The 25,067-nt window shown below is 42.2% G+C and overlaps 2 protein-coding genes across 3 annotated transcripts in view; both read left to right on the forward strand.

The window, feature by feature from the left end:
* Window positions 1-16,225, forward strand: part of frem1b (Fras1 related extracellular matrix 1b) — an 87,898-nt gene extending 71,673 nt beyond the window's left edge. For both annotated transcript variants that reach the window (XM_033622721.2, XM_078168444.1), the window contains 12 exons: window positions 966-1,386; window positions 7,545-7,746; window positions 8,117-8,261; window positions 8,936-9,065; window positions 9,196-9,268; window positions 10,735-10,884; window positions 11,252-11,604; window positions 12,592-12,636; window positions 12,750-12,911; window positions 14,110-14,228; window positions 15,637-15,722; window positions 15,871-16,225. In XM_033622721.2, the coding sequence (XP_033478612.2) occupies window positions 966-1,386; window positions 7,545-7,746; window positions 8,117-8,261; window positions 8,936-9,065; window positions 9,196-9,268; window positions 10,735-10,884; window positions 11,252-11,604; window positions 12,592-12,636; window positions 12,750-12,911; window positions 14,110-14,228; window positions 15,637-15,722; window positions 15,871-16,079 (2,095 nt within the window). In that variant the 3' untranslated portion in view covers window positions 16,080-16,225. The remainder of the gene's footprint in view (window positions 1-965; window positions 1,387-7,544; window positions 7,747-8,116; window positions 8,262-8,935; window positions 9,066-9,195; window positions 9,269-10,734; window positions 10,885-11,251; window positions 11,605-12,591; window positions 12,637-12,749; window positions 12,912-14,109; window positions 14,229-15,636; window positions 15,723-15,870) is intronic.
* Window positions 16,226-20,510: 4,285 nt separating this feature from the next.
* LOC144463644 (tripartite motif-containing protein 16-like) lies at window positions 20,511-23,159 on the forward strand. The gene has a single exon (XM_078168445.1). The coding sequence runs from the start codon at window positions 21,150-21,152 to the stop codon at window positions 22,818-22,820; it is 1,671 nt and encodes a 556-aa protein (XP_078024571.1). The 5' UTR covers window positions 20,511-21,149; the 3' UTR covers window positions 22,821-23,159.
* The last annotated feature ends 1,908 nt before the right edge of the window (window positions 23,160-25,067 follow it).

Consider the following 25,067-nt stretch of genomic DNA (forward strand, 5'->3'; position numbering starts at 1 on the left):
TCTGTTCATACATCAGTAAACTACAACTATAAAATGAAAGAGAAAAAAATAACTTCATTCACTGGGCCGACTGCCGGCAACTTTTAAGGTGGAACGTTAACTTGTAATGTTACTCAATGCATGAGTTGATGACGTGAATCCATCAGCACACCTTAAATTTCACTGTGACAACTTTGAGCATCACTTTAGTTTTTATATGACACACACTTTTAGTAATGACTTTAAAAATATAGATTAATTTGGAGCGGATTATGTGAAGGTCATATATTCTAATCCTCACTTCCTGTGGGCTACAGCAACACTAAACCCCTGAGCTTGCCTGAGAAGGACTAAATGCACAAAGCTGCTATTTTTAAATATCCCATGGAGAGAGACTCTCACTGCAGCCTGTTCTATTTTGTTGTGAAAATGTGGGCGTGCAGCCTCGTTCTGTGGACGATAAACCAGGTGCAGACTTCCATCTGTGTCACCGCTGATGAGGAAATACAGCGAGTGCTGGACGGAGCAGTGAGTGACAACAACCCCGCCCACATTTAAGAGGACTGTCTGAACACACCGAGAGTCTAGGTACCATGTCTGAAGGCTTACTGCTGGTTCCAAAGGTGCTGGACTGAAAGGGTTTGGTGGAGACGGGGCTTAAAGTTCACTCAAAGTTCACATGGTTCCAAACATTCAACGTCAGTGGAAAGTCTCGGGCCAAAGTCTGTTTTAATTTTGTGACACATCCACCCCAACCTGCCTCCTTACAGGCTCTCAGGGCTGCTTCCTTCTTTACTGCTGTCAGTGCATTGATCACATGATCGCACCCTTTCAAAATACGTGGGATATGTATTCGGGTGCATTACTTTTCGTAGGAAAACTTCAGAAAACATTTTCAGGGTCACCCTGAGATAAGAAGCTCCGTACCTGGTGCCTGAGATTAACCTCAAATCTGTTTCTGACTAAAATAACTTTTGCCTTCACAGTTTCGTCGTCACTAACGGCGACTCATCCCGCAGCGGCACCCTCCACTTCACCATCGAGCACGGCGACCGCATCCCACCCACCCTCCACCACAACACGGGCCTCCGGCTGCAGGATGGCTCCACAGAGACCATCACCACCGACCAGCTGCAACTCACCGACCCCGACACCGCCGCCGCCAACCTGATCTTCATCATCACGCAGGCGCCACGCCACGGCAAACTGCTTCTGAGAGGAGTTCCGTTGTCGCCGCTGCTGAGGTTCACCCAGACAGATGTGGATGAGCTGAACCTGGCCTACCAACATGACCTGGGCAGCCAGGCGGACATCGACAGGTTCTACTTCCTGCCGACCGACGGGAACAACAGAGGATACCTAGAGTTTGGGCAGCTGAGGGAGGAGCCTGCTGTCTTCAACATACAGGTGAGGAACACACACCAACACACACACACACACACACACACACACAGAACTCTGCAAGAAGTCCTCAGATCCTTTACTGGAGTACTATGAAAATACTCCACTACAGGTCAAAGTCCTGCATTTAAAACCTTACTGAAGTAAAAGTGTAGAGCTCTGATCGTGCCCAAAAAATCAGGCCTGATCCTCCATGAAGCTGCACAGTTTCTGTCCATGTCCAGCTCGAACCCGAACCACAGCAGCAGCTTTGAGCCCAATGAAAAACCCACATTCTACTATAAAATAAATAAATACATATATATATTTAATATTAAAATATTTATTACAGGTGAAGGGCTGATGTGTTTCCTTGCACCACTTCTCCTCCTTCTCTTCCTTGTTTTAATAGTCCGTTGTCTCGTGCACATCAGGTTCATCAGAGCAGTCGAACCCCTCGGTGTGTCTGCATGCACGGCGGTCCATGGTGATGTGTAGGGCTGGGCAATAGGGACAAAAACGAAACGGGCCACGTGTTCAGCTGCAGGTCAGAGCCACATTTGAGGCGTCACAAGCACTTTTATAAAATCAGAATAAGCAAGCAACACTGCCAACCTAGTCGCCCTGCAGCCTCCCTTCTCCTCTGTTGTCGTCTGTCCCTGTCTTGCGTGCGCTCTTTCTCTCCCTGGTTCTGTTCTGTTACTTTCCCCAGGGTTCCCATGGTCATGGAAAACCTGGAAAAGTCCTGGGATTAGTGAAAATCACTGACAGTTTTTGGAAAAGGCATGGAAATTTCGTGATGTGTCATGAAATTGTTACAGTAGTCTGTGTGGTTAACCTTCCATAAAATGTAACAGCTGGTGACGTAGCGTGGCTCTGATAAGTGTTGATTTCTACGTTTTCAAGTTTCTTCATTTTCTCGCCATGTTTCCTTTCTCCCTTCATGTTTGCCAGCCACCTGAAGTTCTGTTTAGAAAGACTTTGAATCTGTTGGATAAACGCTGTGCAAGTGGGTCAAGGAAAAAAATTCCTATTACAGGTCCTTGAAAAGTCCTGGAAAAGTTTTGAAATTTTGACCATGAAAATGTGTGGGGGGAACTGCCAGTTTCATTAAAGAGACAAAAACAAAAAAACAAAGCTGAGCTGGCAGGAACTCGACCCAGTTTAAGCCCAAACCTGGCGGGTCAGGCCCAGTTAGACTCAGAGAATCACAGCTCTGCTAAGAAGTCATAAAAACAGCCTGTTTTCAGCTGTGTGACGACTTCTCCAGCTGATCCGAGAGAGTTTGACAGAGTTTATTTTCAACATCAACACGTCTGGAGGGCGTACATGCTTTTCACTGGACAGGAAGGAGCTAAATCTGTCAGACACATGTAGAGCAGGAAGAGGTACCTAAGGTTAACCTCTGAGATGTGGAGGAGGAGGAGAAAGTTGGAAATACTCAAGTAAAGTACAAGTACCTTGAATCTGTACTTATTTACAGTACTTTAGTAAACGTACTGCCCTCGAGCTTCAGTCGGCTCTCAGCTGACGACTGAGGTACACAGATAAATATTTGAAGCAGAGAGCAGCAGGTGAGCCAAGAACCCCCCCCCCCCCCCATCATCACATGCTACCTGCTCTGAGATGGACACACACACACACACACACACACACACACAGGGAAGCAGCCAGGTGGCAACACGCTGTCCTGAGCCTCAGAGAGACTGGAGGCTGTTTGTGATTGGTCAGTGTGTTTGGTACTGTTTATGTGTGTGTGAAAAGAATTTAGTGTAAGTGTGTGTGTGTGTGTGTGTGTGTGTGTATTCAGAGGCTTCATGAATATTTGACACACACAGGTCGTCGCTCTGGGGCTCAAACAGCTCTTTAAAGTCACTAAAATCAGAGAAGAAGAAAGAGAAATCTGCTTATTCCTGTCTTCCAGCGTTCACATTAAACCACTGTAAGACTGCAATAAAAACCATCTCACTGTCTCTCAGAGTGCGAGGTGAAGGATAGAAGATTCAGGCACAAAACAAAGCCAGAAACTGACTGTAAAAGTCAATCAAATCCATCAGAACTAAGAATTAAACCTCAGGAAATTATGTTTAAATCAAGAATAAACCAATCAAAGATACGAAGACATGATTTAAAACTAATAAAGAATTTGTTAAAATTAAATAAAATAAATAAAAGAAGTACAAACAGAGCAAAATAAGATGAACAGACCAGCTGGGGATGTTCCTTCTTTGGAGACCTGGGGTCTCATTTATAAAATGTATGTGCGGACAAAAGCCAGAAACACTTGAGCCAAAAAGTATTCAACAGTTCTTACAATCAAGCTCCCAACTCACCATCTGCGTCACCAATTTCCCGTCTCCAAAATGTTCGTAACCATGGGTCAAAGTTTCTCCCATCAAGTCTGTTTTTACAAATCACTACTTTTGCGTTGGAGGTGGTGCGCACCGTTTTCAGGCACCATCTTGTTCCACATGCAGAGAGTTAGACACAGCGTTTCTCTCAGCTCGGTAATCTGTGATAGAAATATGACAACTGTTCATTTCAGATTTATGGAGAATGGCAGAAAGTGTCTGTGTGTGTGTGTGTGTATATGTTGTTCATTATGGTTTGCTCACATGTGTGTATTCCTACTATATGTTTATGTACAGTGTCTCTCATTTTGTAGACAAACATGAACATTCTGTTGGTCAAACTGCCTGTGAGAGTGTTGACTTGTACGTTTGCTGTTTGTGTTAAAATCAGAAAATATATAAATAAAATACAAGAGATGATAATGAGATAAAGTGATAGATAAAGTGATAAACCAGTAAAGTAAAAGCACACCTGACTAAAAACCAATGAAATTAAATTAAAATAAAATTAAAATTAAAATTAAAAAAAAAAAATCTAATTAAATTAAAAGTTAAAGTAGTCAAACCACCACTACTGGAATGTGCAGATACAAAGAAATGTCTTTAACTTAACTTTAAATGATGATAATAAGATAAAATAATAGAAATACCAGTAAAAGTAAATGCACACCTGAGTAAAAACCAATGAATTAAAATAGATTAAATGAAATTAAAATTTAAATTTAAATTTAAAAAATCAAATTAAATTAAATAAGTTAAAGTAGTCAAACCAGACCACTGGGATGTGCAGATAAAAAGAAATGTCTTCAACTTCATTTTAAAAGATGATACTGTGATATATATTTTGCTCAGCATTGATGATGAACTCATCACTTATATTACCTTATATTTACATTTGCAGTCAGCAAATTTGGGGCTCTGCTTCTTAAACAGCTTCAACAGTCAGTCAGGTAATTGTTGTTATTATTTATTTTGCATATCTCAGGTTTTAATTAGAGATAAATTAAATACAAGACATGGAGCTGAGTGAAATAAACACATTCTAAAATGACAGTGTAAGATGGTGAGGATTTAAGGATCTTGGAAAAAGTAAAACTTCATTAAACCATGACCCCAAAGACAGAGGAGCAGTGAAACAGGAAGTTAAATCACATGTACAGAAACATGTTTGTTGTTCCACTTGACAGGAGCGACCTCCAGTGGCTGAAACACACAGCTGCACCTCTGTCAGCTTCTCATCTCTCAGAGAGAATCTCTGACTTCCTGTTTGTGGACGTCCAGCAGAGGGAGCCTTTATCTTGTCTTCAGTCTGTCTCTGTTTGTGTTGGACACAGTCACATGTTGCTGCTCTTCAACATTTCAAAATGAAACATGAAAGAAATATCAGACAGCTAGAGACAGTTTGCATATCATGTTTTAAGATCAGATGGAACTTTATTTATCTTGAGGGAAGTCGTTGCTGTGCAGCAACCAGGTCACAAAGTGAGACACAGTGCAAATAAAACAAATATAAACAATAGAGATTATCAATAAGGTGCCAAAAACAAATGTGCACAACTTCAGAAATGCCAAAAATGAAACAGTTAACAATGAGGATCATGAATAAACAGGCTGGTGGTTATTTTACATCATCAGCTCTTATTTTGGGTTGTTTTAGTGTCTTTGTGTTTAAATTACTGTTTTTAATACTTTAATGTTGATGTTTTTTTCCACTTGCTTCAGAGGACAGAATGAAACAACCAAAATAAATAAATGATGATAATAATAATAACAATGATGATGATGATGATAATAACAAATTTTTTAAATTTAAATTATTATTTTACGATTCACAGTTCAGCAAACAAACATAACAATTAGAAATTATGGCAACATGTGCATTCACATACTACTACTAATAATAATAATACACACTAGTCCATAGCCACTGGTAGCTTTGTCACCTTCTACCTATGCCAGTCCTCAATGCCTATGTGCAGTTTCACATAGATTGACCACGTCAGTGAGTAGAAAAACGTGGGACAGACAGAATGACTGACTGACAGAATGACACACTGACAGTTTCCGTGATTATGTACAGCATACCATACCATGACTTAGTCATACCAAACATTAGAAAACAGCACCAACATTGGTCCACAGGGGGAGCCACAGCGATCGGTCGCATTTTAGCCATTTTGAAGCATTTTTCTGTTGTTATAGCGCCACCCAGTTGCCAATTAGAGTTAAATTTCTCCAGTCACCTTGAGGCGTCCTGTTCTACATATCTACCAAGTTTAGTAAAAATCCATATGGCGGTTAGGCCTAGATAAGAAATGAGCTCTCTAGCGCCCCCATTTTGTTTGATGGGGTCAATAATGGAGGGGTCCCCTCAGATTATGTGTGGTCATATGCCTACAAAGTTGCGTGGTGATGGGTGAAACCCTTGAGATGTTATACACCTTTATGTGATGAGCCACGCCCTCCGCAATATTCATTGCCTTATAGAAGCTCAGTTTTAGTAAGTTTTCCAACTTTTGCCAAGAGGGAACTTTAGATATTGGTCCCTAGATTATGTTCACCCAGTTTCATGCAGATCGCTCAAACTTCCTAGGAAGAGATCCATTTGAAGTGTTTTTCAAAAAATTCAAAATGGCGGAAAATCTATATAAGCGCAAGTTATGGGTTCTTGAGGCAAATGTGTTCCTCATGAGGAGAGGCATCTCTGTGCAAAGTTTCATGTCTCTACCACATACGGGGCATGAGATATGCCCATTCAAAGTTTGACATTTCAATGGGTTGCTATAGCGCCCCCCTTTGGCCAATTGATGTAATATTGCTTCATTGGCATCCTCCCATGACCCTCTACCACTGTGCCAAATTTCACATGGATTGACCAAGTTAGTGAGGAGAAAAACATGGAACAGACACACACACACACACACACACACACACAGAGTTTTCATCATTATATAGTAAGATAATACCTTTATTTGTATAGCACTTAACCTAAACAAGGTCACAAAATTAAAATTAAACAATAAAAAAATAGAGTCAAATAATTAAAAACAATGAGAAAAACTAATGTGCACAAGCAAAAACAGAGCAAAAATAAATAAATCACCAAAGTTACAAATAAGTCATTAAAAGGAAAAGTTTTTCTATAAAAATATGTTTAAAGCAATAATTTAAAAAAAAAAAAAAAAACAGGAAATGTGCTGGTGGAGAATATCAGAACCTGGGCGCTCCGATGGCAGCAGCCCGTTCACGTTAAGTAACCATATATAACATAGGGAGGAGTCTCCAAAAGATTTATTAATTTGATACAATTACAAAAACAAAAAATACTTTAAAGAAACATATTTCAGTTTTGGCCAAATTCACATCTCAATCAGTGCAGCATTCATTGAGTTCACTTTCTTTAACCCATCTTGCCCCTGATGGAGGGTGGGTGTTGGTGGTCTGAGCCAAGATAAAGTGATCTGCCAGTAAAAACACAGAACACTGTTCTGTTATCAGTAGCTCCATCAGGGACGCTCCTTAAATATAATACAATGGGTCTAATGGTAAATCAGTGTTCAAAGGGGCCAGTGTTTCTGAAGGACAGGTAGGAGGATCTTAATCTGCAAAGTTACCAGTAGCTTCATCTGTCAGATTAATGTGGAGGCGTAAAAGATACCTCTGAATTAAACAGTGAATGTAACCAGTGAAACTTTGCCTCCATATCTTTCACACATAATCCTCTAAACAAAATAACTTTGTACAAAAACCAGATGATCTGCTCCGACTGTCAGATCTCCTCCTCTGTTCTTCCTGCACTAAATGTTTTCAATAAAACTCTCCTGTTGTGTTCAGGTGGATCGGGTGGACAGGACGCCTCCCAGTCTGACCACCAGGCGGAGTCCCAGCACCGTGGTGGATCTGGGCGGCGGGCGTTTCGGCATCTTCATCACCTCCAAACACCTGCAGGCCTCCGACCCCGACAGCCCCACAGAGGAGCTGGAGTTCTCCATCACCAGGCCGCCGCACTTTGGCTACCTGGAGAACGCCCTCACAGGTGGGAGGGCTGCTGGTTTAAAGGGATATTTCGGATATTTTACAGTGGGATTGTACGAGGTTTTTATCCACAGTCAGTGTGCTACCTACGGCATATGTCAGTGGACACGCCCCCAGTTTGGAGAAGCAGACAGGAGTGCCAGCACAGAAACTAAGCATTGTACTGCTGTGGACATGCGCAGCAGCTAAACAGGTTTTAACCATCCAAAAAACTCAATATCAGGTTAAACGTATGTGAGAATATGTTCACTGCTTTAATTTGAAACCAGAAGGCACTTCCTGGTGGGGAACTGCAGCAGATATATATATGATGTTTATTAAATAAATACAATATACAACCATTTAAAGTTGAGTGTCCCTCCTCCCTCCAGGTGCTTACATCAAAGGTCGTTTCACCCAGCGGGATGTAGACCGGCGTGCGGTGGTGTTCGTCCTACCAGCCGACATGGAGGTGACAGCCGACAGCTTCCAGTTCCGCCTCACCGACCCGGCAGGAAACACCATGCTGCCTGAAATGTAGGTTTGTAGAAGGAAGTGATCTGACTGATGACATCACAGGAACACAAAACTGACCACATTTTGGTGGTCAAAGGTCAAGGTCGCTATGACCTAGCATCGGTCTAATATCTCAAGAACACCTTGAGGCAGTTCTTTTCAAATTTGGCACAAACTTCCACATGGACTCGCCTCACAGCAAGAGGGTTCCTGGTTGGGGAGCAGGAACCTTCTTGCTGTGAGACGACAATGCTAACCTCTGCACCACCGTGCCGCTGAACCTGAACACTGAAGCTTTAAGTAAAAGGTGCAGAAAAATAATTATTAGAAGTACAGGCATTGAAATATGATCAAAGTACCAAACATGAAAGCTCTCATATGCAGAGTGGCCCATTTCAGTACTGGATCATGATTATTGAGGCATTAACGTGTTCATCACTTTAATTTTGCAGCATGTAAAGGTGGAGCTCATTTTAAGTTCTTCATATACAGTTAACTATTGAAGTGCAGTTGTTTCCAGCCTAGGGGCCCGGCCCCTCCAAAGGGTCTCCAGATAGATCCGAGGGGTCTTGAGATGGTGATAAGTCCTGATACCCATATCTGCGTTCACTTGTGAAATATTGGATCATTTGAAGAGTAACCGAATTGAAACCATGTGAGAAGTTTGAGGGGGTTCAGCTGAGTGTCTCCTGCAGACTGGAGTTGTCCTGGTCTCGGGTGGAGTTGTCTGCGACCTGCTACAGAACCTGTGAGACGGCGGGAACCCTTCAGATCCAGATTCAACGCAGCGGGAAGAGTGTGGATCCGGCATACGTTGCCATCCAGGTACAGCTTCCTGATCTGTCTCCAGACTTCAAGCTGCTGCAGAGTTACTATTTTTAAAAGTGAAGGATATTTTCATTCTGAAGCAAATGGGTCGGTGCTCATTGTTTGTTTTATTGATTTGTTTGTGCAGGTGGAGGACGGATCGGCCAAACCCGGCAGAGACTTCACTCACAGCTCAGCCAGTCTGATCCAGTTTGACCCAGGTCTGATTCTACTGGACTCTGTTCAGGTCTACTAACATCGGCTAAGCTGTTAGCGGCCAGCGCCGCTGTTAGCTGTTAGCTGCTGTTAGCTGCTGTTAGCTGTGATTGCATTACCTTTCTCCTTCAGCAGCTCTCTCTACCTGGGAAAGGCTGCCCCGATGTTGACCCTTGTTTTTTCAATTCGCCGGTCACGCTGCCTTTTTGATTCCCTTTTGCGCTTTCTTGGCGACGAGGATTCCGTCTCCCATGATGCTGCATATGCATGATCCTGCATTATGCTCAAAGAGTGGGACTAGCAAGCGCCTCTTGCTCCTCTCCTCCGGCTCCTCAGTCACGCAGTGCTGGCCTGGCTCTCAACAAAAATGCCGAAGACGAAGCTGTATGTCCCTTCCTGGCGGATGTATTCTCAAGATGGAGAAACTTTATGGGACCCCCCAGACGACTTACCTGCACAATGTACAAACAAATCCGAAATTCTCTTTTTACGAGAATAAGTCAGATTATTGGTGGAAGTAATGATACACCAATGATGAAATGTTTATGAATGCAGACATCGATTTTTGCCAATAAACAACTGAAAATGTTACACAATGTCCCTTTAAAAAAGGCAAAAGTCTGAGACTGTACTCATAACATCTTTAGGAAGGAAGTCAACTACAAGTCCCAGAGTGCACTGCTGTCAGAAACATCCATCAGATTTAGTATTTTGGATAAATTCAGCAGCTCTGTTACTCCTCAAGGGAATTTTTTTAATTTGGCACAAACATCCACTTAGACTCAGCAATAAACAGACTAGATTTTAGTGGTCAAAGGTCAAGGTTGCTGTGACCTTGCGTCCATATCATGGTCATTTTTTTGAGACTGTATTTGTTTTAGCATTTGTTTTTATTGCTAGTATCTGTTTTCATAATAGTTATATTGCTTAGGGTGTTTTAAGTTTTTAGTGTTTGTTCTGTTATGATGATATTTATTTCTGTATTTTGCACCTTTGGTCTCTGAGAAATGCTCCTTTGGCAAAAACATCCACTTTGACTCAAGTCAAAAGTCACTGTGACCTCACAAAATGTGTTTTCAGCCATAAAGCAAGAATTCTTTTGCTTCTTATTATGACAGAACTTCACACAAATGTTTAACTTGATAAAATAATGAAGTGATGACATTGTATATTCAAAAGATCAAAGGTCAGCTTCACTGTGACATCATCATGTTCTGCAAAACACTTTTCTGTCCATTACTCAACATCAAGTTTTTCAAATCTTGAAACTGTGCTGATTGTGTAGCTCTCCTGTGTGTGAATGTTTTAGATTGTTTTTCTTTGCAGCAACATATCTGAAGCATCGTCTACTGTCACTGCTACAAGAGAGTCTGGACAGACATGGATGTAAACTGTAACGGCAACTTGATGCGTTGGCAGAGGCACACAACTGCGAGTTGGTAATTCTAGTTTCTTTCTGTTTCCTTGTCAGGAGTCAGTGTGAAGACCTGGAACATTTACCTGATAGACGACGGTCTGGAGGAAAACCACGAGACCTTCACTGTCACTCTGAAAAACCCTAAAAACGCCGTCCTGGGACAGAGGACGTCCGCCACTGTCGAGATCATCGACCCCAGGGGAGGTACACATTTTTCTGTTTTTAAAATTTCTTAATGTCCACAGGCCTTTTTTAGTCACCTTATAAAGACAGAGACGCCACTTGTTGTTATCGTCCCCTCAGTTTGCTCAACATCACTGTTGCTTGTTTTTTGTTCTTTTTCCCGTTTGTTAATTCAAATGTGGAGGAAAAATGAAGACAAAAAGGGTAAAAAAAAAAAAAAAAGTACTTTTTGGGACTTCTTTTTATGTATTTGACTCTCTTTCAATAAAAAGAGACTGATTGTCTTTGCACCTTATTCATTGTGTAAACCTTCAGTCTCTGATGTGTGCAGATGTTTTGTGTTATGCAGTAATCTATCTACGGATGTACCCTCTCTGCCTTCTATCAGGAAGGTGTGATCCAGATGACCTGAGGGTGGAGGAGGACGAGAAGAGACTCCCCCCACCTCATCCTCCTCCCCGCCTCCCTGACCCTCCCAAACCGGAGGAGGAGGACCCCGTCACCGACATCGAGGCGGAGCTGCTGTGGGAGAGCCAACCTCACCCTCCCCGCGGGGACGTCCCGAACCGCCGGGCCTACCCGGACTACGGAGAGGGGGAGCCACAGGACCAAGCGGTCCCCAACAGCTACAGCCAAATCCACCACTACAGCAGGCAGCTGCCGGGGACAGGCCCTGGGAGCACTGGAAGCACTGGGAGCACTGGGAGCACTGGACACAGGGTCAAACATGGAGGATTAAAGGTCAGTGAAGTTTTTGCTGCCACAAATCTCTCTCTTGTACTGATTAAAGGATGATTCCAGATAATTAAAAGTCTTATTTTTACAGTTAGATAGTCACACTGTTCCTGGTCAGAATTTCTTCATTTTGCTTTTTGTGGCTGAAGCAGCGTTTTCATCTCCATCATATGTTGCATTGTGGGACAGCAGTGTTCAGCAAGACCTCTCTCAAAAATCTAGCAATTTAGTCTGCATGTTGATTGTTTAAAGGAGCAGTGTGTGACATTTTAGGAGATCTAGTGGCATCTTGCAGTGAGGACTGCAGACTGACACCAGCTTAAACTTCTCCCGGTTAGAATTCCCTCAGTGTTGATTGTTGAGGAGGTTTTCACCAGGAGCTGAATTATCAGCAGAGGTCTCTTCTTCTCCAAAACAAACACACCAGGTGATTTAAACAACTAGAAACACTGAATAAAATGGTTTCATGTTAAAAAAAATCTGTGTTTTTCCAACGTTGTTCGTTGCTGAGCGGCTGTAAACTATGGTGGCTATGTGAAATCGCAAATAATACGAATGTATTCCAGTATTCCAGTCTCCTTTCTGTCAGCTCCACTAAAATTGCTCTGAATTTACACTCTTATTTACATTTTGCAAGTGCTGATGGTCCTTTTTGTGGTTGGCAACCAGAAACCACAGATCACCAGAACCATCCGGAAAATCGGACGATTATAAAGCAGCAGCCAACAATATAAGAAGACACAAAAAAAGGACTAAATTAGAGTGAACAAGTTAAAGGAGCTGACTTGATCACATTTCACTGGAGTTTTACCTTGTATAATTTAGTGTGACTAATAAATGATTGATTGATATTCCGTTCCTGCCAATATGTCCCCCTGAATCTCACACACTGGACCTTTAAATATTCTTGAACTGGTTGTTTGTTTGAGTGTGAATCTCTCTTAAAAGCTGATATTTTAATGTTTGACCTTTGACCTCTCTACTGCTGTTCAGGTCCATCTGTCAGGAGACAGGAGGTCTGAGGAGAAGGTCTGGACGGTAAGACTCACTGTCAGTTTATCTACAGTCAGATAACCAACACCCACACACTGTGTTAACGTCAGCATGGCTCTCCTCCTCCTCTTCCTCCTCCTTCTCCTCCTCTCCATCAGTTCCACAGTCTGACTCCTCTCCGGCTGGAGGAGCTGAAGCCGGGTGATGCCGGGTGGAGCTGGTCGCCACACGGTGGCCTCCTCCAGGACCTCCCAGTTGGAGACCCTCCTCAGATGGATCATCCAGAACTCAGACACCACCCAGAGCTACGGCAGCGCAAGGTACAAACACACACTGATGTTTTCTGTTCTCTAGAACTTTTTATAACTTGTCAACTACAACTACAATAATTGACCTTCAAGACTCCCAGTTTCCAGTCATGGAAAGTACATTTACTCAAGTACTGTAAAAGTACTGTCAAGTACTGTTTCTTTATACTTCCACACTACATTACTACATCTCAAAGGGAAATATTACTCACTTTTATTCATACAGCAACATTTATTTGATAACTTTAGTTACTTTGCAGGTTCAGATTAAAAGACAAAATGTAATTTTCTAATAAATTATGTGTTATTATAGATTACAGGCCCAGACACATTAAGTCAACTTCAGAGAACAAGCGGTGATGAAAGCCACCTGCTGCATCACCTCATGTCGTCTGTGTCTCGGTCAAAAAGTTGCACATGAACACACCACAAAGACTATAGCCGACAGCCAACCAGCATGTACGTTCTGCCCCTTTGTGAAAGGAAATGCCCCTCCACACCAGCAGATGGCGGTAGTCTTCAGGTCATTAAATGAGAGGATCGGTTTGAGTTTGGCAATGTTGCTAAATTGGAAAAAGCAACCTTTGTGACAGTGTTAATTGTTTGTCAAATTTTAAAATTAAATCAAAGATGACACTAAGATTTCTGGCACTGGCGTGAAGGTTAGACGCCAGGGGCCGTAGGTGGTTTGCTGTACCCCAGATGGAGTTGGAGGGGCCAAATAAAAATAAGTTCTCTCTTACTGTCATTTAATTGAAGACATCCAAGATTTCACATCTTGGAGGCAGTCGAGGAGGGACCTAACTGTGTTGATCTAATGGGGATGAAGCTGAGTATCATCGGCATAACGATGGTAGGAGATATTGTATTAATGGAAGATGGAGCCTAAAGGGAGCATGTAAGGGGCAAACAAGACGGGTCCCAAGATGGAGCCTTGGGGTACACCACAGGTGATTTGAGTGGAGGAGGAGAACAGGGATCAAGTAAAACATGTAATTATTAATACTATTAAACTAACTGTATGAAGACTGTAAACTAAAATAAAACATTCAGTGAGCTTCAGTAAAGTTCCTCTGTCAGTCTGACCTGTAAATAATCACAGTTGGTTTTGTTTGAGTTGATAACAGGAGTCAGAGGATGTTTGGACAGCTGGTTGTTCAGTGTTAAAATATCGTTACAGTTGTGATGATTCTTGCTTTCTGTTTTTCAGACAGGGAAGTCGGTGAGCAGCTCCTGTCCTGACGGTTGGACTCACTACAGGAGACGCTGTTACATCGTCAGCTCGTCTGTGGCCAGCTGGGCCAGCGCCGAGAGGAGCTGCTCGCTGCTGTAAATGACACAAACATATAACATAAGTTATTATCTCCATAAGGCGTGAGACTAGAGCGGATCATGCATTCAGTCGTGTGTTTGTGGGAGCGAGTGGGCCCGATACGATGAATTAGTCCTTGTTTTTGTTATCTTCACCACCATCTTGACTGTAAATTCCAGGTCAGACCAAAGACTGGCGACAAGATTGAGCCACTTTTGAACATTGGAGAGAGAAGTTGGAGCAGTGTGAACTGGCCGGTCTGAGCTCGACTCACCTGACACTCAGCTGGTCATATCGCTGTCAGCTGGTTTTAAAGCACGTCACCTGTTTCAACAGCCAATCAGCTTGTAGTGAAGTCCGCTGGTCAAGTCAAAATGACCACAGACGGCGTGTTGGCTTGCTGCAGCAGGTGCTCCGTCCCCACCGAGCCCTCTGTTTCTGATGTGCCGGTGTCAGATGGTGGATTGCCGCTTATTGTGGCGTATTGATTATGAATACAGTCCATCTGATGCTTTTTTTTTTTTTTTTGTTTCATCACTGTAGCCAGTATCTCACTATCACTATCCTCATTCAGATTTTAAGAAGCTACAAATTATATTCAGCCACAAAATAAGTCTGAAAAGCTGCAAATCGGAACGAAGTACAGAGAGTTGTTGACTAGAGATGATACGCCATCTCATGGTGGTCACTTCCTGTCGACGTTACAGATCAGAAGCACAGAGAGTCGTTGACTAGAGATGACACGCCGTCTCACGGTGGTCACTTCCTGTCGACGTTACAGATCAGAAGCACAGAGAGTCGTTGACTAGAGATGACACGCCGTCTCACGGTGGTCACTTCCTGTCGACGTTACAGATCAGAAGCACAGAGAGTCGTTGACTAGAGATGACACGCCGTCTCACGGCGGTCACTTCCTGTCGACGTTACAGATCAGAAGCACAGAGAGTCATTGACTAGAGATGACACGCCGTCTCACGGCGGTCACTTCCTGTCGACGTTACAGATCAGAAGCACAGAGAGTCGTTGACTAGAGATGATACGCCGTCTCATGGCGGTCACTTCCTGTCATTGTTACAGATCAGAAGCACAGAGAGCTGTTGACTAGAGATGATACGCCGTCTCATGGTGGTCACTTCCTGTCAACGTTACAGATCAGAAGCACAGAGAGTTGTTGACTAGAGATGATACGCCGTCTCCGCTCAGGTTTTATTTTTATAGTCTGAGGGCCTTTTCACCCCTGAAAGTCTGAACCAAAGTTGTCGTCTTCAAAAGGGCTGAAATCTATTTTAATCTGATGTAATGTTTATTAAATTCTAAACCTGAGTTTAGGTCCCTGCACAGGTGTCAAGTTTACTTTAGTTGTATTTGTGTGTGTGAACGCAGCTTTAGATGTGTGTTTGATACCTTGAACATTTTGTGTGTCAGGTTTAACAGCAGCCTGACCAGCGTGCGCTCCAGAAGAGACATGACCTGGCTATGGAAGTTTGCAGGGAGGAAGCCATTTTGGATTGGTAAGCGGCTCCAACAAATGTGCACTAAACACTTAACCACAAAAAAAATTGTCAAACTACCTCCCAGTTTTAAAGTTATGGTCCTATCATGCAAACAGATTTGTTTTTAAGCAGCACATGTGAGCGATCTGCTCTTCCTGGTTCTCAGGTCTGTCTGGAGGTCCAGGTCGCTGGATGTGGGCTGATGGTCGGTCAGTGTCCTTCTCCAGACTGAGGGGGGCGCCGCTGGGCCGCGGTGAGTCCGACATCGGCTCAGATTGTGTGCTGGTTGAAAACCCCAGAAGCTGGATCTCTACAAGCTGCTCCCCTGAAACTCAACACACATTCATCTGTTCATCTCCGGCTCACACTCACTGAGAGACTCATATTTTCTGCTACCAGCTCCGTCCTAACGACCTCTGTGAACGCTGTGTTGAAGTCATATTTAAAGATACGCAAAGATGCTGCTCTGTACATTAGTTTTCATATTTTTGTCATAATAAAGATCGCTGCACAAACTGAAATATGAGTATTTTAATCTAGTTTTAAATCAGCAGTTTGACAGATGATTATATCTGTTTAAACACTTCACTCACGTGCTGTGTACACATTAGAGGGACTTTTTTTTATGTAACCTTCTACTTCTGCTCCACTACAGTTATCTAACAGCTTTAAATATTTCACAAGTTAAGATTTTTACACACAAAACATATAAAGAGTTTAAAAATGATTTTAACTAGTTATCAATTTAAGAAACTGTTAGCTTACACAAGTACAGATGAAACTATTAGTCCATTAATCAGTTAGTCAACTGACAGAAAGTGAGTGTAAAACTATTTTGATGGTTGAAGTAATTTTTTTTGTATAAAACTTTTCCTTTGAATAATAGTTATAATTGCAGTGTGTTAGTAATAATGTTGAGGTTAGACTAACAAACACTGGGAAAATAGTACTTTGGGCTCTGGCTTATTGTGAAGCCATTTGCCACTATTTTCAATATTTTTACAAACCAAACCGTCTATTATTGGAGGAAATAATCAGCAGATTAATCAGTAATGAAAATAATCATTGCAGTTGCAGCCATAGTGCAGTGCTGTCTTTGTGAAACCAGCCTGAATGTATTGTAAAGCACTTAGCAGAGGGCAGCACAACACCACAGATACCTCTGAGGATTGCAAGACTGCTCTGACTCCAGTAGGTTAATCAATGCATATCTAAACAAACAAATAAATATACGTAATTATTATCTTGGCATCTCGATTGCACAAAAACTGGTCCACTTTTCAGGGAGTTTCACGAAAGGATGAAACAATTTTTACACTGTCAGAGTCCTTCACCTTAAGACAAGTTGTTTTTAATACTTCTTAAGACGTTTCCAGTGACACTCAAAATTACATTTAGGACCAATTATGGAAAAAACAATACTGAAGAAAAAACAAAACAGAAACCCACATCAATTAGGGACAATTTTGCCTAAATATTTATTGTAATATGAAACACAGCACTGGTTGACAGTAATGTGAGAGGCTTTCAGTAAGTTGTTATTTTTTTAATGCATTGTCAAAAAAAGGTATTTATAAAATCCTGCTTTCCATGTCTACGCACCTCTAATTAGTTTTAAAGATTGATTTAAGACATTTTTCGCCTTTAGATTAATGAATTCAGTGACTTTTAAGACTTTTAAAGGATCCGCAGGAACCCTTTCTGGTGAGTGAAATCTTAGTCATGATTGTGTGTCTTTCCATTTTCTTAAATTAGGTTTTTATCAAGCAGGTTATTGGCACAGTTGGTCATTTTATTGTGAATCTTAATTTCAGCGAAAAATATCCCAGTGAATTTTACTTGCTATTAGATTACTAAAGCGGACAGGACTGTCCTGAGCAGTATTTGATAATTGATTAAAATTGTACTAACTGCCATGTTAGTAAGCTTCTCGGTTGACATACAAGACTTGGCACAAAATAACAGTTTAATTTTACTGTTGGTAGTTTAGCTAAATGACAGGATTAGCAGCAGGCATATAGGCTATGCAATGATTTCCTTTTTTATCCTGCTCTTAATGTTTTGATTTGGCTCTGGGGCATTTTACATCCACCATTTTGTCACAGGAGCCAAATAATTTGGCAAAAATAAAACATTCTGCACCATTCACTGTCTAAGCACTCTGACAGTTTCTAAGTACTGCAGTTCAATAATCTGTGTAAGTTTTGTGAATGCCGTTGTTCTGCAATTGTAAATGTATTAGCTGTGAAACATGTTATGTTAACATTAATGTTGATAGTCTGTCTAGCTATATGACAACTATCAGATTGATTAACAGCATCGTATAGCCTACTGTTTTTACTCAATATCCTGCTACCAAGAGTATTTATACTGTTAATGTTTTGATTTGACTCTGGGGCCTTTTCCGTCCACCATTTTGTTACGGGAGCACGATGACTATGCAAAAATCAACACGTGCCTTTATTCTCTTTCAAAGCACTCCCGATGAAGCATTATTTGTAAGTATGATAATTCATTCAGCTATGGAAGTTTTGTAAATGCTGTTTATCTGTGGTTGTAATGTAGCAATATTAAGTAAGTTTAGGACGTCACTGGCTAGTAGCTATTAACATACTAAGGCCCAGTCCACACGGATCTGTGTACTTCTGAAACCGAAGTTTTTCGGGCTCCGGTTTCAAAAAAAAAATTTGTCCACAGAAGTGCTGTGATTAAAAAAAATATGATATCCACACGAAACTGCAAAACCCGCTACCAAGTGATGTAATACACATGCCAAAATAGTAGGTGGCGATGTAACTTCTAACGGAAAGGCCATTTTAACCAATCAGAAGTCAGAGCTGATACCGGAATAGGGAAGTGCGGAAAATAAAAACCACCAGATCCACAAAAGTAGTGTAGTTGGGGTAGCTAGCAACAGGAGCAGCCTCCTTCGTTGGTCGTTCAGGCGCCTGTGCTGTTGAATTAGGTCGAGCAGCAGGATATGCCATCCAAAGAGAGCAGATAGCATGCTCACAAATAAAGTTAGCACCAGCATGTTTGTTTGTTCTGCCATTTCACTAGCTATTTACCGTCGCTCTGACGTCAAACAATGGAGACAGGTAATAAAATACTGTAATAGTATTTTCTACATATCTACCAAGTTTAGTAAAAATCCATATGGCGGTTAGGCCTAGATAAGAAATGAGCTCTCTAGCGCCCCCATTTTGTTTGATGGGGTCAATAATGGAGGGGTCCCCTCAGATTATGTGTGGTCATATGCCTACAAAGTTGCGTGGTGATGGGTGAAACCCTTGAGATGTTATACACCTTTATGTGATGAGCCACGCCCTCCGCAATATTCATTGCCTTATAGAAGCTCAGTTTTAGTAAGTTTTCCAACTTTTGCCAAGAGGGAACTTTAGATATTGGTCCCTAGATTATGTTCACCCAGTTTCATGCAGATCGCTCAAACTTCCTAGGAAGAGATCCATTTGAAGTGTTTTTCAAAAAATTCAAAATGGCGGAAAATCTATATAAGCGGAAGTTATGGGTTCTTGAGGCAAATGTGTTCCTCATGAGGAGAGGCATCTCTGTGCAAAGTTTCATGTCTCTACGACATACGGGGCATGAGATATGCCCATTCAAAGTTTGACATTTCAATGGGTTGCTATAGCGCCCCCCTTTGGCCAATTGATGTAATATTGCTTCATTGGCATCCTCCCATGACCCTCTACCACTGTGCCAAATTTCACATGGATTGACCAAGTCAGTGAGGAGAAAAACGTGGAACACACACACAGAGTTTTCATCATTATACAGTAAGATTGTTGCTTAATAATTACAAATGTATTGTAGCATGTGTCACATGGTCTGCTTTGTCTTTTAAGTGGAAGCTGTAAATGTGTTAGTATGATGAAGTGTGTAACTTGTATGTTGCTGCTGGGCTGTAGTTGTCATCCTAAAGTCAGAACCACTTTTACAGTTTTATATTACAGTGAGTATTTTGGCGTTGACGTGGTCTGAATGCGAGCGTTCAATCTACGTCTACAAATAGTCGGTTTTAAACCACTTTTCAACAGACAAATGTTGGCTGGGAATATTTAACTTCCACTGACCTGCAAAGAAAATACGATGGGAAGCACTTTTCCTCTAACTCCAAATGTTAGATGAGATGGTTTAAGAGACGTAAATTTAAAATGAATAGGCTGTTCATGGTTAACATTGTGTGTATGGTATGTACAGTATTCTAGCCTAATCTGTTCGTATAGCTGCCAACATTCTGTAAATCTACTAATGTAGCGGGGGACAACACACTAACATGTTCAGTTGATTAAGGTGTGCTGATGATATCAAATCTGATCCTTTAGACGTCTTACCCTTTAAAAGTGCGTCACTAACGGTCTTTTCTGCACTGCTAACATGTGCTGCTGACTTCCAGGAGCTACTGAGAGGCTCCATGATCCGCCATTGCTGTAAAAAATAAAAAAAAGTCCATTGGAGTGAACGGAGATGACGTGACCCTGACTGTTCTACGGCTCTGGGTGGGACAAAGCAGAACAAAGCCTTCATGTGGCCATGACGGTACGCTGGTGAACGTGGGTGCTTGGCCTTCTCTGCGGGTGCTCGGGCCCCGAAGCACCCAGGGAAGCGGCGCCTATGGTGACAACAATCCCTGATGTGCCTGCAGAGCCTCATTCAGCTCATCATGTTGGAAAAGTTTGAGCATCAGCAGAGTTGAACCCGGAGCAGATCGTGGAGGACTTCAATGTTCCCGCTTCACAGGTTTCCATTGTTCAACCCATTTGTAGTTCTCTACGTTGTCAGCCATTTTGTCTTTGTGTCTTTGTCACTAGTGAGGATATATTGTGTGTTTTGTTTTGCTGGCTTTATTGTGAATGATTACCTCTGGAATCAAACCTTCTGTTTAATGTTACACACGAGTGAATGAATCCACCAACTACTGTGTCAAGAACTCCAAAATCCTTCTACCTTTACTATTGATGTGCTCATTGTGCTTATAGTTATCACTGAATTATTAACAGAGACTGATGGAATTAACTCTCTGTCATTTTTTCCTTTTCCAGCATGGAGCCCCACAACTTGATTTCATGTCAATTAAATTATATTTTTAAAATAATTAATCATCATTTTTAATAGTCATTAATTATTTCTGACAAACATTTTGATATTTTGAACCCTGAGTTCCAACAACTCCATTAACTTTACTGTAAAATGTGAAAAGTCTGTAGAACATTAAATGTCTAACTGTTGTGAGCTGAGTGTCACAGTTCTGGCTGCACCTTGTAAATGACAGATAACACACCCTGCCTCTTTGTGGAATGCAGTTAAGCCTGAAAAGCCTTCACTGTCCTCCCTCCCCCTGAAGCCAGCTCCACCCTGTCAACACATTTGTTTTTGATCAGAGAGAATCAAACTATTTGACAGTCGTCGTGTCAGAGAGGTGAAATGGCGCAGCGAGGAGTTGAGCTGGACCGAGAAACCTTGTCTTGTTCCATCTGTCTGGATCTACTGAAGGATCCGGGGACTCTTCCCTGTGGACACAGCTACTGCATCAACTGTATTCAAAGCTTCTGGGATGGAGAGGATGAGAAGAGAATCTACAGCTGCCCTCAGTGTAGGCAGAGCTTCACACCGAGGCCTGTCCTGAGGAAAAACACCATGTTAGCAGATTTAGTGGAGCAACTGAAGAAGACTGGACTCCAAGCTGCTCCTGCTGATCACTGCTATGCTGGAGCTGAAGATGTGGCCTGTGATGTCTGCACTGGGAGGAAACTGAAAGCCTTCAAGTCCTGTCTGCAGTGTGTGGCCTCTTACTGTGAGAAACACCTCCAGCCTCATCGTGACTCGGCTACATTCAAGAAACACAAGCTGGTGGAGCCCTCCAAGAAGCTGCAGGAGAACATCTGCTCTCGTCATGATGAGGTGATGAAGATGTTCTGCCGCACTGATCAGCAGTGTATCTGTTATCTCTGCTCTGTGGATGAACATAAAGGCCACGACACAGTGTCAGCTGCAGCAGAAAGGACTGAGAGGCAGAGAGAGCTGGAGGGGAGTCGACAAAACATCCAGCAGAGAATCCAGGACACAGAGAAAGATGTGAAGCTGCTCCAACAGGAGGTGGAGGCTATCAGTCGCTCTGCTGATAAAGCAGTGGAGCACAGTGAGAAGATCTTCACTGAGCTGATCCGTCTCATGGAGAAAAGACGCTCTGATGTGAAGCAGCAGCTCAGATGGCAGCAGGAAACTGAAGTGAGTCGAGTCAAAGAGCTTCAGGAGAAGCTGGAGCAGGAGATCACTGAGCTGAAGAGGAAAGACGCTGAGCTGGAGCAGCTCTCACACACAGAGGATCACACCCAGTTTCTACACAACTACCCCTCACTGTCAGCACTCAGTGAAGCCACACACTCATCCAGCATCAACATCCGTCCTCGCCGCTACTTTGAGGACGTGACAGCGGCTGTGTCAGGAGTCAGAGATAAACTACAGGACGCTCTGAGGGACACATGGACAAACGTCTCACTGACAGTGACTGAAGTGGATGTTTTACTGCCACAACCAGAGCCCAAGACCAGAGCTGAGTTCTTCAGATATTCACGTCACATCACACTGGATCCAAACACAGCAAACACACTGCTGTTATTATCTGAGGGGAACAGGAAAGTGACACGAATGAGTGAACAACAGTCTTATTCTAAACACCCAGACAGATTCACTGACTGGTGTCAGGTCCTGAGTAGAGAGAGTCTGAGTGGACGTTGTTACTGGGAGGTGGAGTGGAGAGGGAGAGGAGGAGTTTCTGTAGCAGTCGCATACAAGAATATCAGCAGAGCAGGGGGTGAATGTTTATTTGGACGAAATGACAAATCTTGGTCATTAGATTGTGTCAATAACAGTTATTACTTTTATCACAACAAAGTCCACACTCCCGTCTCAGGTCCTCGGTCCTCCAGAGTAGGAGTGTACCTGGATCACAGTGCAGGTATTCTGTCCTTCTACAGCGTCTCTGAAACCATGACTCTCCTCCACAGAGTCCAGACCACATTCACTCAGCCTCTCTATGCTGGACTTTGTCTTTATTATCCTGGAGACACTGCAGAGTTGTGTGAACTGAAATAGTCAGAAGTCATTTAAGGGTTAAACTCTGTCTTTAGTCTCCATGTTTGTTGCTGACAGCTGATTGTTGTGGCGTTTCTTCACTGCACACAGATCAGCTGTCAGTCAAACATTGTGGGCGGGACTTTGACATCTTCTCCTGAGTTGTTGTGTAAATGTTTGAGTGTGTTTAGGTGGCGCTCCTTCCTGTATGTGTCACCTCCTTTATCCTCCACACTTTGTTCTCTTCATCTGTAAAGAAATCTATAATCACATTTATTTGTTTGGCAGACCAGATGTTGTTGTTGTTATGAGGTTTTATAGAAGTGTAATGATCCTGATCATAATCAATAAGGACATCATTCATTATTGTCTTGTACACAGCTGAGATTCTTGTGTGGATGAAGTGAATCTGAACATGAAATCACTGAACAAGAGTCATTTAATAGTGTTTGCTTTCTGTTTTTGTGTCCATGAACATCAAATAAATTTGGATGCAGATCATAATTTGTGTCGTCACAAGTCATTCAAGTGAAATTTGTTATTTAAATCTTTGTTTTGATCAGATGTGGCCAGCACAAACATGATTTGTTCCTGAGCTTGTGGAATACAGACCAAAGACTGTTGTGGTTGGAGAACTGTGTCACAAAGTCCTCCTCAGTCCTGCTTCTCCCATTCTGCCTCTCTGTCCCTCCCTCCAGCCCCCTGCATCACCTCCATCCATCCACCAGATGTCCTCACACTTTCCCTCCTTGATGAAACGTTTCTTTAAATGTGGAGACAGAATGAAACTGGAAGATGGCACCACAAGAAAGGAACTTGCTTTAATTCCCGGCTTATGCCATGGAGCTAACTTCCTTTGTGTTGTCTGTCTTCTTCAGAGAGTTGAGTGTCTCATGCAGTGAGCCTGCAGCACTATCAGCAAGATCATTTTGGGAGGAATTAAAGTTGGCATGGGGCTCTTCTGTTATATCCTCCTGAGACCCAAGCTTTTGTTTGCTGTGCATTTTCAACTTCTCCTGGCTTTTTGGGATCAGTTGCACCTGATAAGTATAAAAAACTAAACATTGTCAACTATAATAAGTCCCAGTGTCCTCAAATGAGCACTTCCTAATTAACAGCATCTTGTTACTGGTGTCAAATTTGTTGCCATATCAAACTACAAACATTATTAATCATAAATAAACAAGTTTCAACCATAACATGTGATCAGGTTTTAGACCTTGTTGACCTTTGTGTCGGGATCAGCTGCAGACTGACTTGGCAGAGATGGCTGCCATCTTGTTTTTACATGGATCAGTGTATTGTGCTCTTACTGCCACTAGATGACACAAACAGTGTCCACGTATAAGGACAACAGGTCTGAGTTAAGGAGAATGAAAAATAAGGTCAAGCAAAGCCAAAATGTGACGTCCTCATGTGAGGACACTGGGTCTCGGGAAGATATTGAGAACTGGTATTGAATAAATAAAGTGACTGTGTGGATAAATGAAGTCCCAAATCACTGAACAGACTTTACTGATGGGGTGTGTGAACAAACTGAAGGTTGACATATAAATACACACGTTTGAAAAAAGTCTTTTCTTCTCGTCTTCGTTCCAGGGGATCAGACAAACCTGATGGAGAAAACGTGACACTGATTTGAGATTATAACTGAGGCACTTTTCCTCCTGTAACTTTCCTCACTGAAACAGCGTCACCACAGTCCTGGATGCCACTCATTTATTTCTCAGCTTCATTTCCTATCTATAGTATTTAGTATCATTTTTTGTTTATGCTCATTTTGATGCAGGTAATAATTTGTGCCCTCAGAATTCCCTCAAGTTTAATTTGTTGTTGAATCATTTAGTAGTTCTGAGCAAAAATGGCCACTAGATGTCGCCAGCAGACGCATGATTTATTCCTGAATTTGAGCTCTTATTTTAAAGTTCTAACTTTAATTGTAAACATTTATAATGTGTATACATGACAGTATTAATAAGAGGAAAATGTCCCCAGCAGACAGCACTTTGCAGAGACACTAGAAATCCAAAACATTAAACCACCAAGTCTCATTTCAGCGGTTGCACAAAGTTCCATCAATCAGAGCAACCTCAAACCGGAAGTTGTGGCATTTCCCTTTCAAAGTAGAACAGGGTGATGAGTGGTAGAAAAATGAATCAAGTCACTTGATAATCAGCTCTTTTTTGCATTTTACATCCACTTGAACCCCTCTATTTTTCACTTCTCACACATTTCATCACTCCCATTACTAATATTTTCATAACTTCC

Source organism: Epinephelus lanceolatus, chromosome 6 (assembly GCF_041903045.1).
Source record: "Epinephelus lanceolatus isolate andai-2023 chromosome 6, ASM4190304v1, whole genome shotgun sequence".
NCBI lineage: Eukaryota > Metazoa > Chordata > Actinopteri > Perciformes > Serranidae > Epinephelus > Epinephelus lanceolatus.

Bases quoted from the DNA above. Each gene is read 5' to 3' on its own strand.
- LOC144463644 (XM_078168445.1), top strand. From the start codon at position 21,150: ATGGCGCAGCGAGGAGTTGAGCTGGACCGAGAAACCTTGTCTTGTTCC.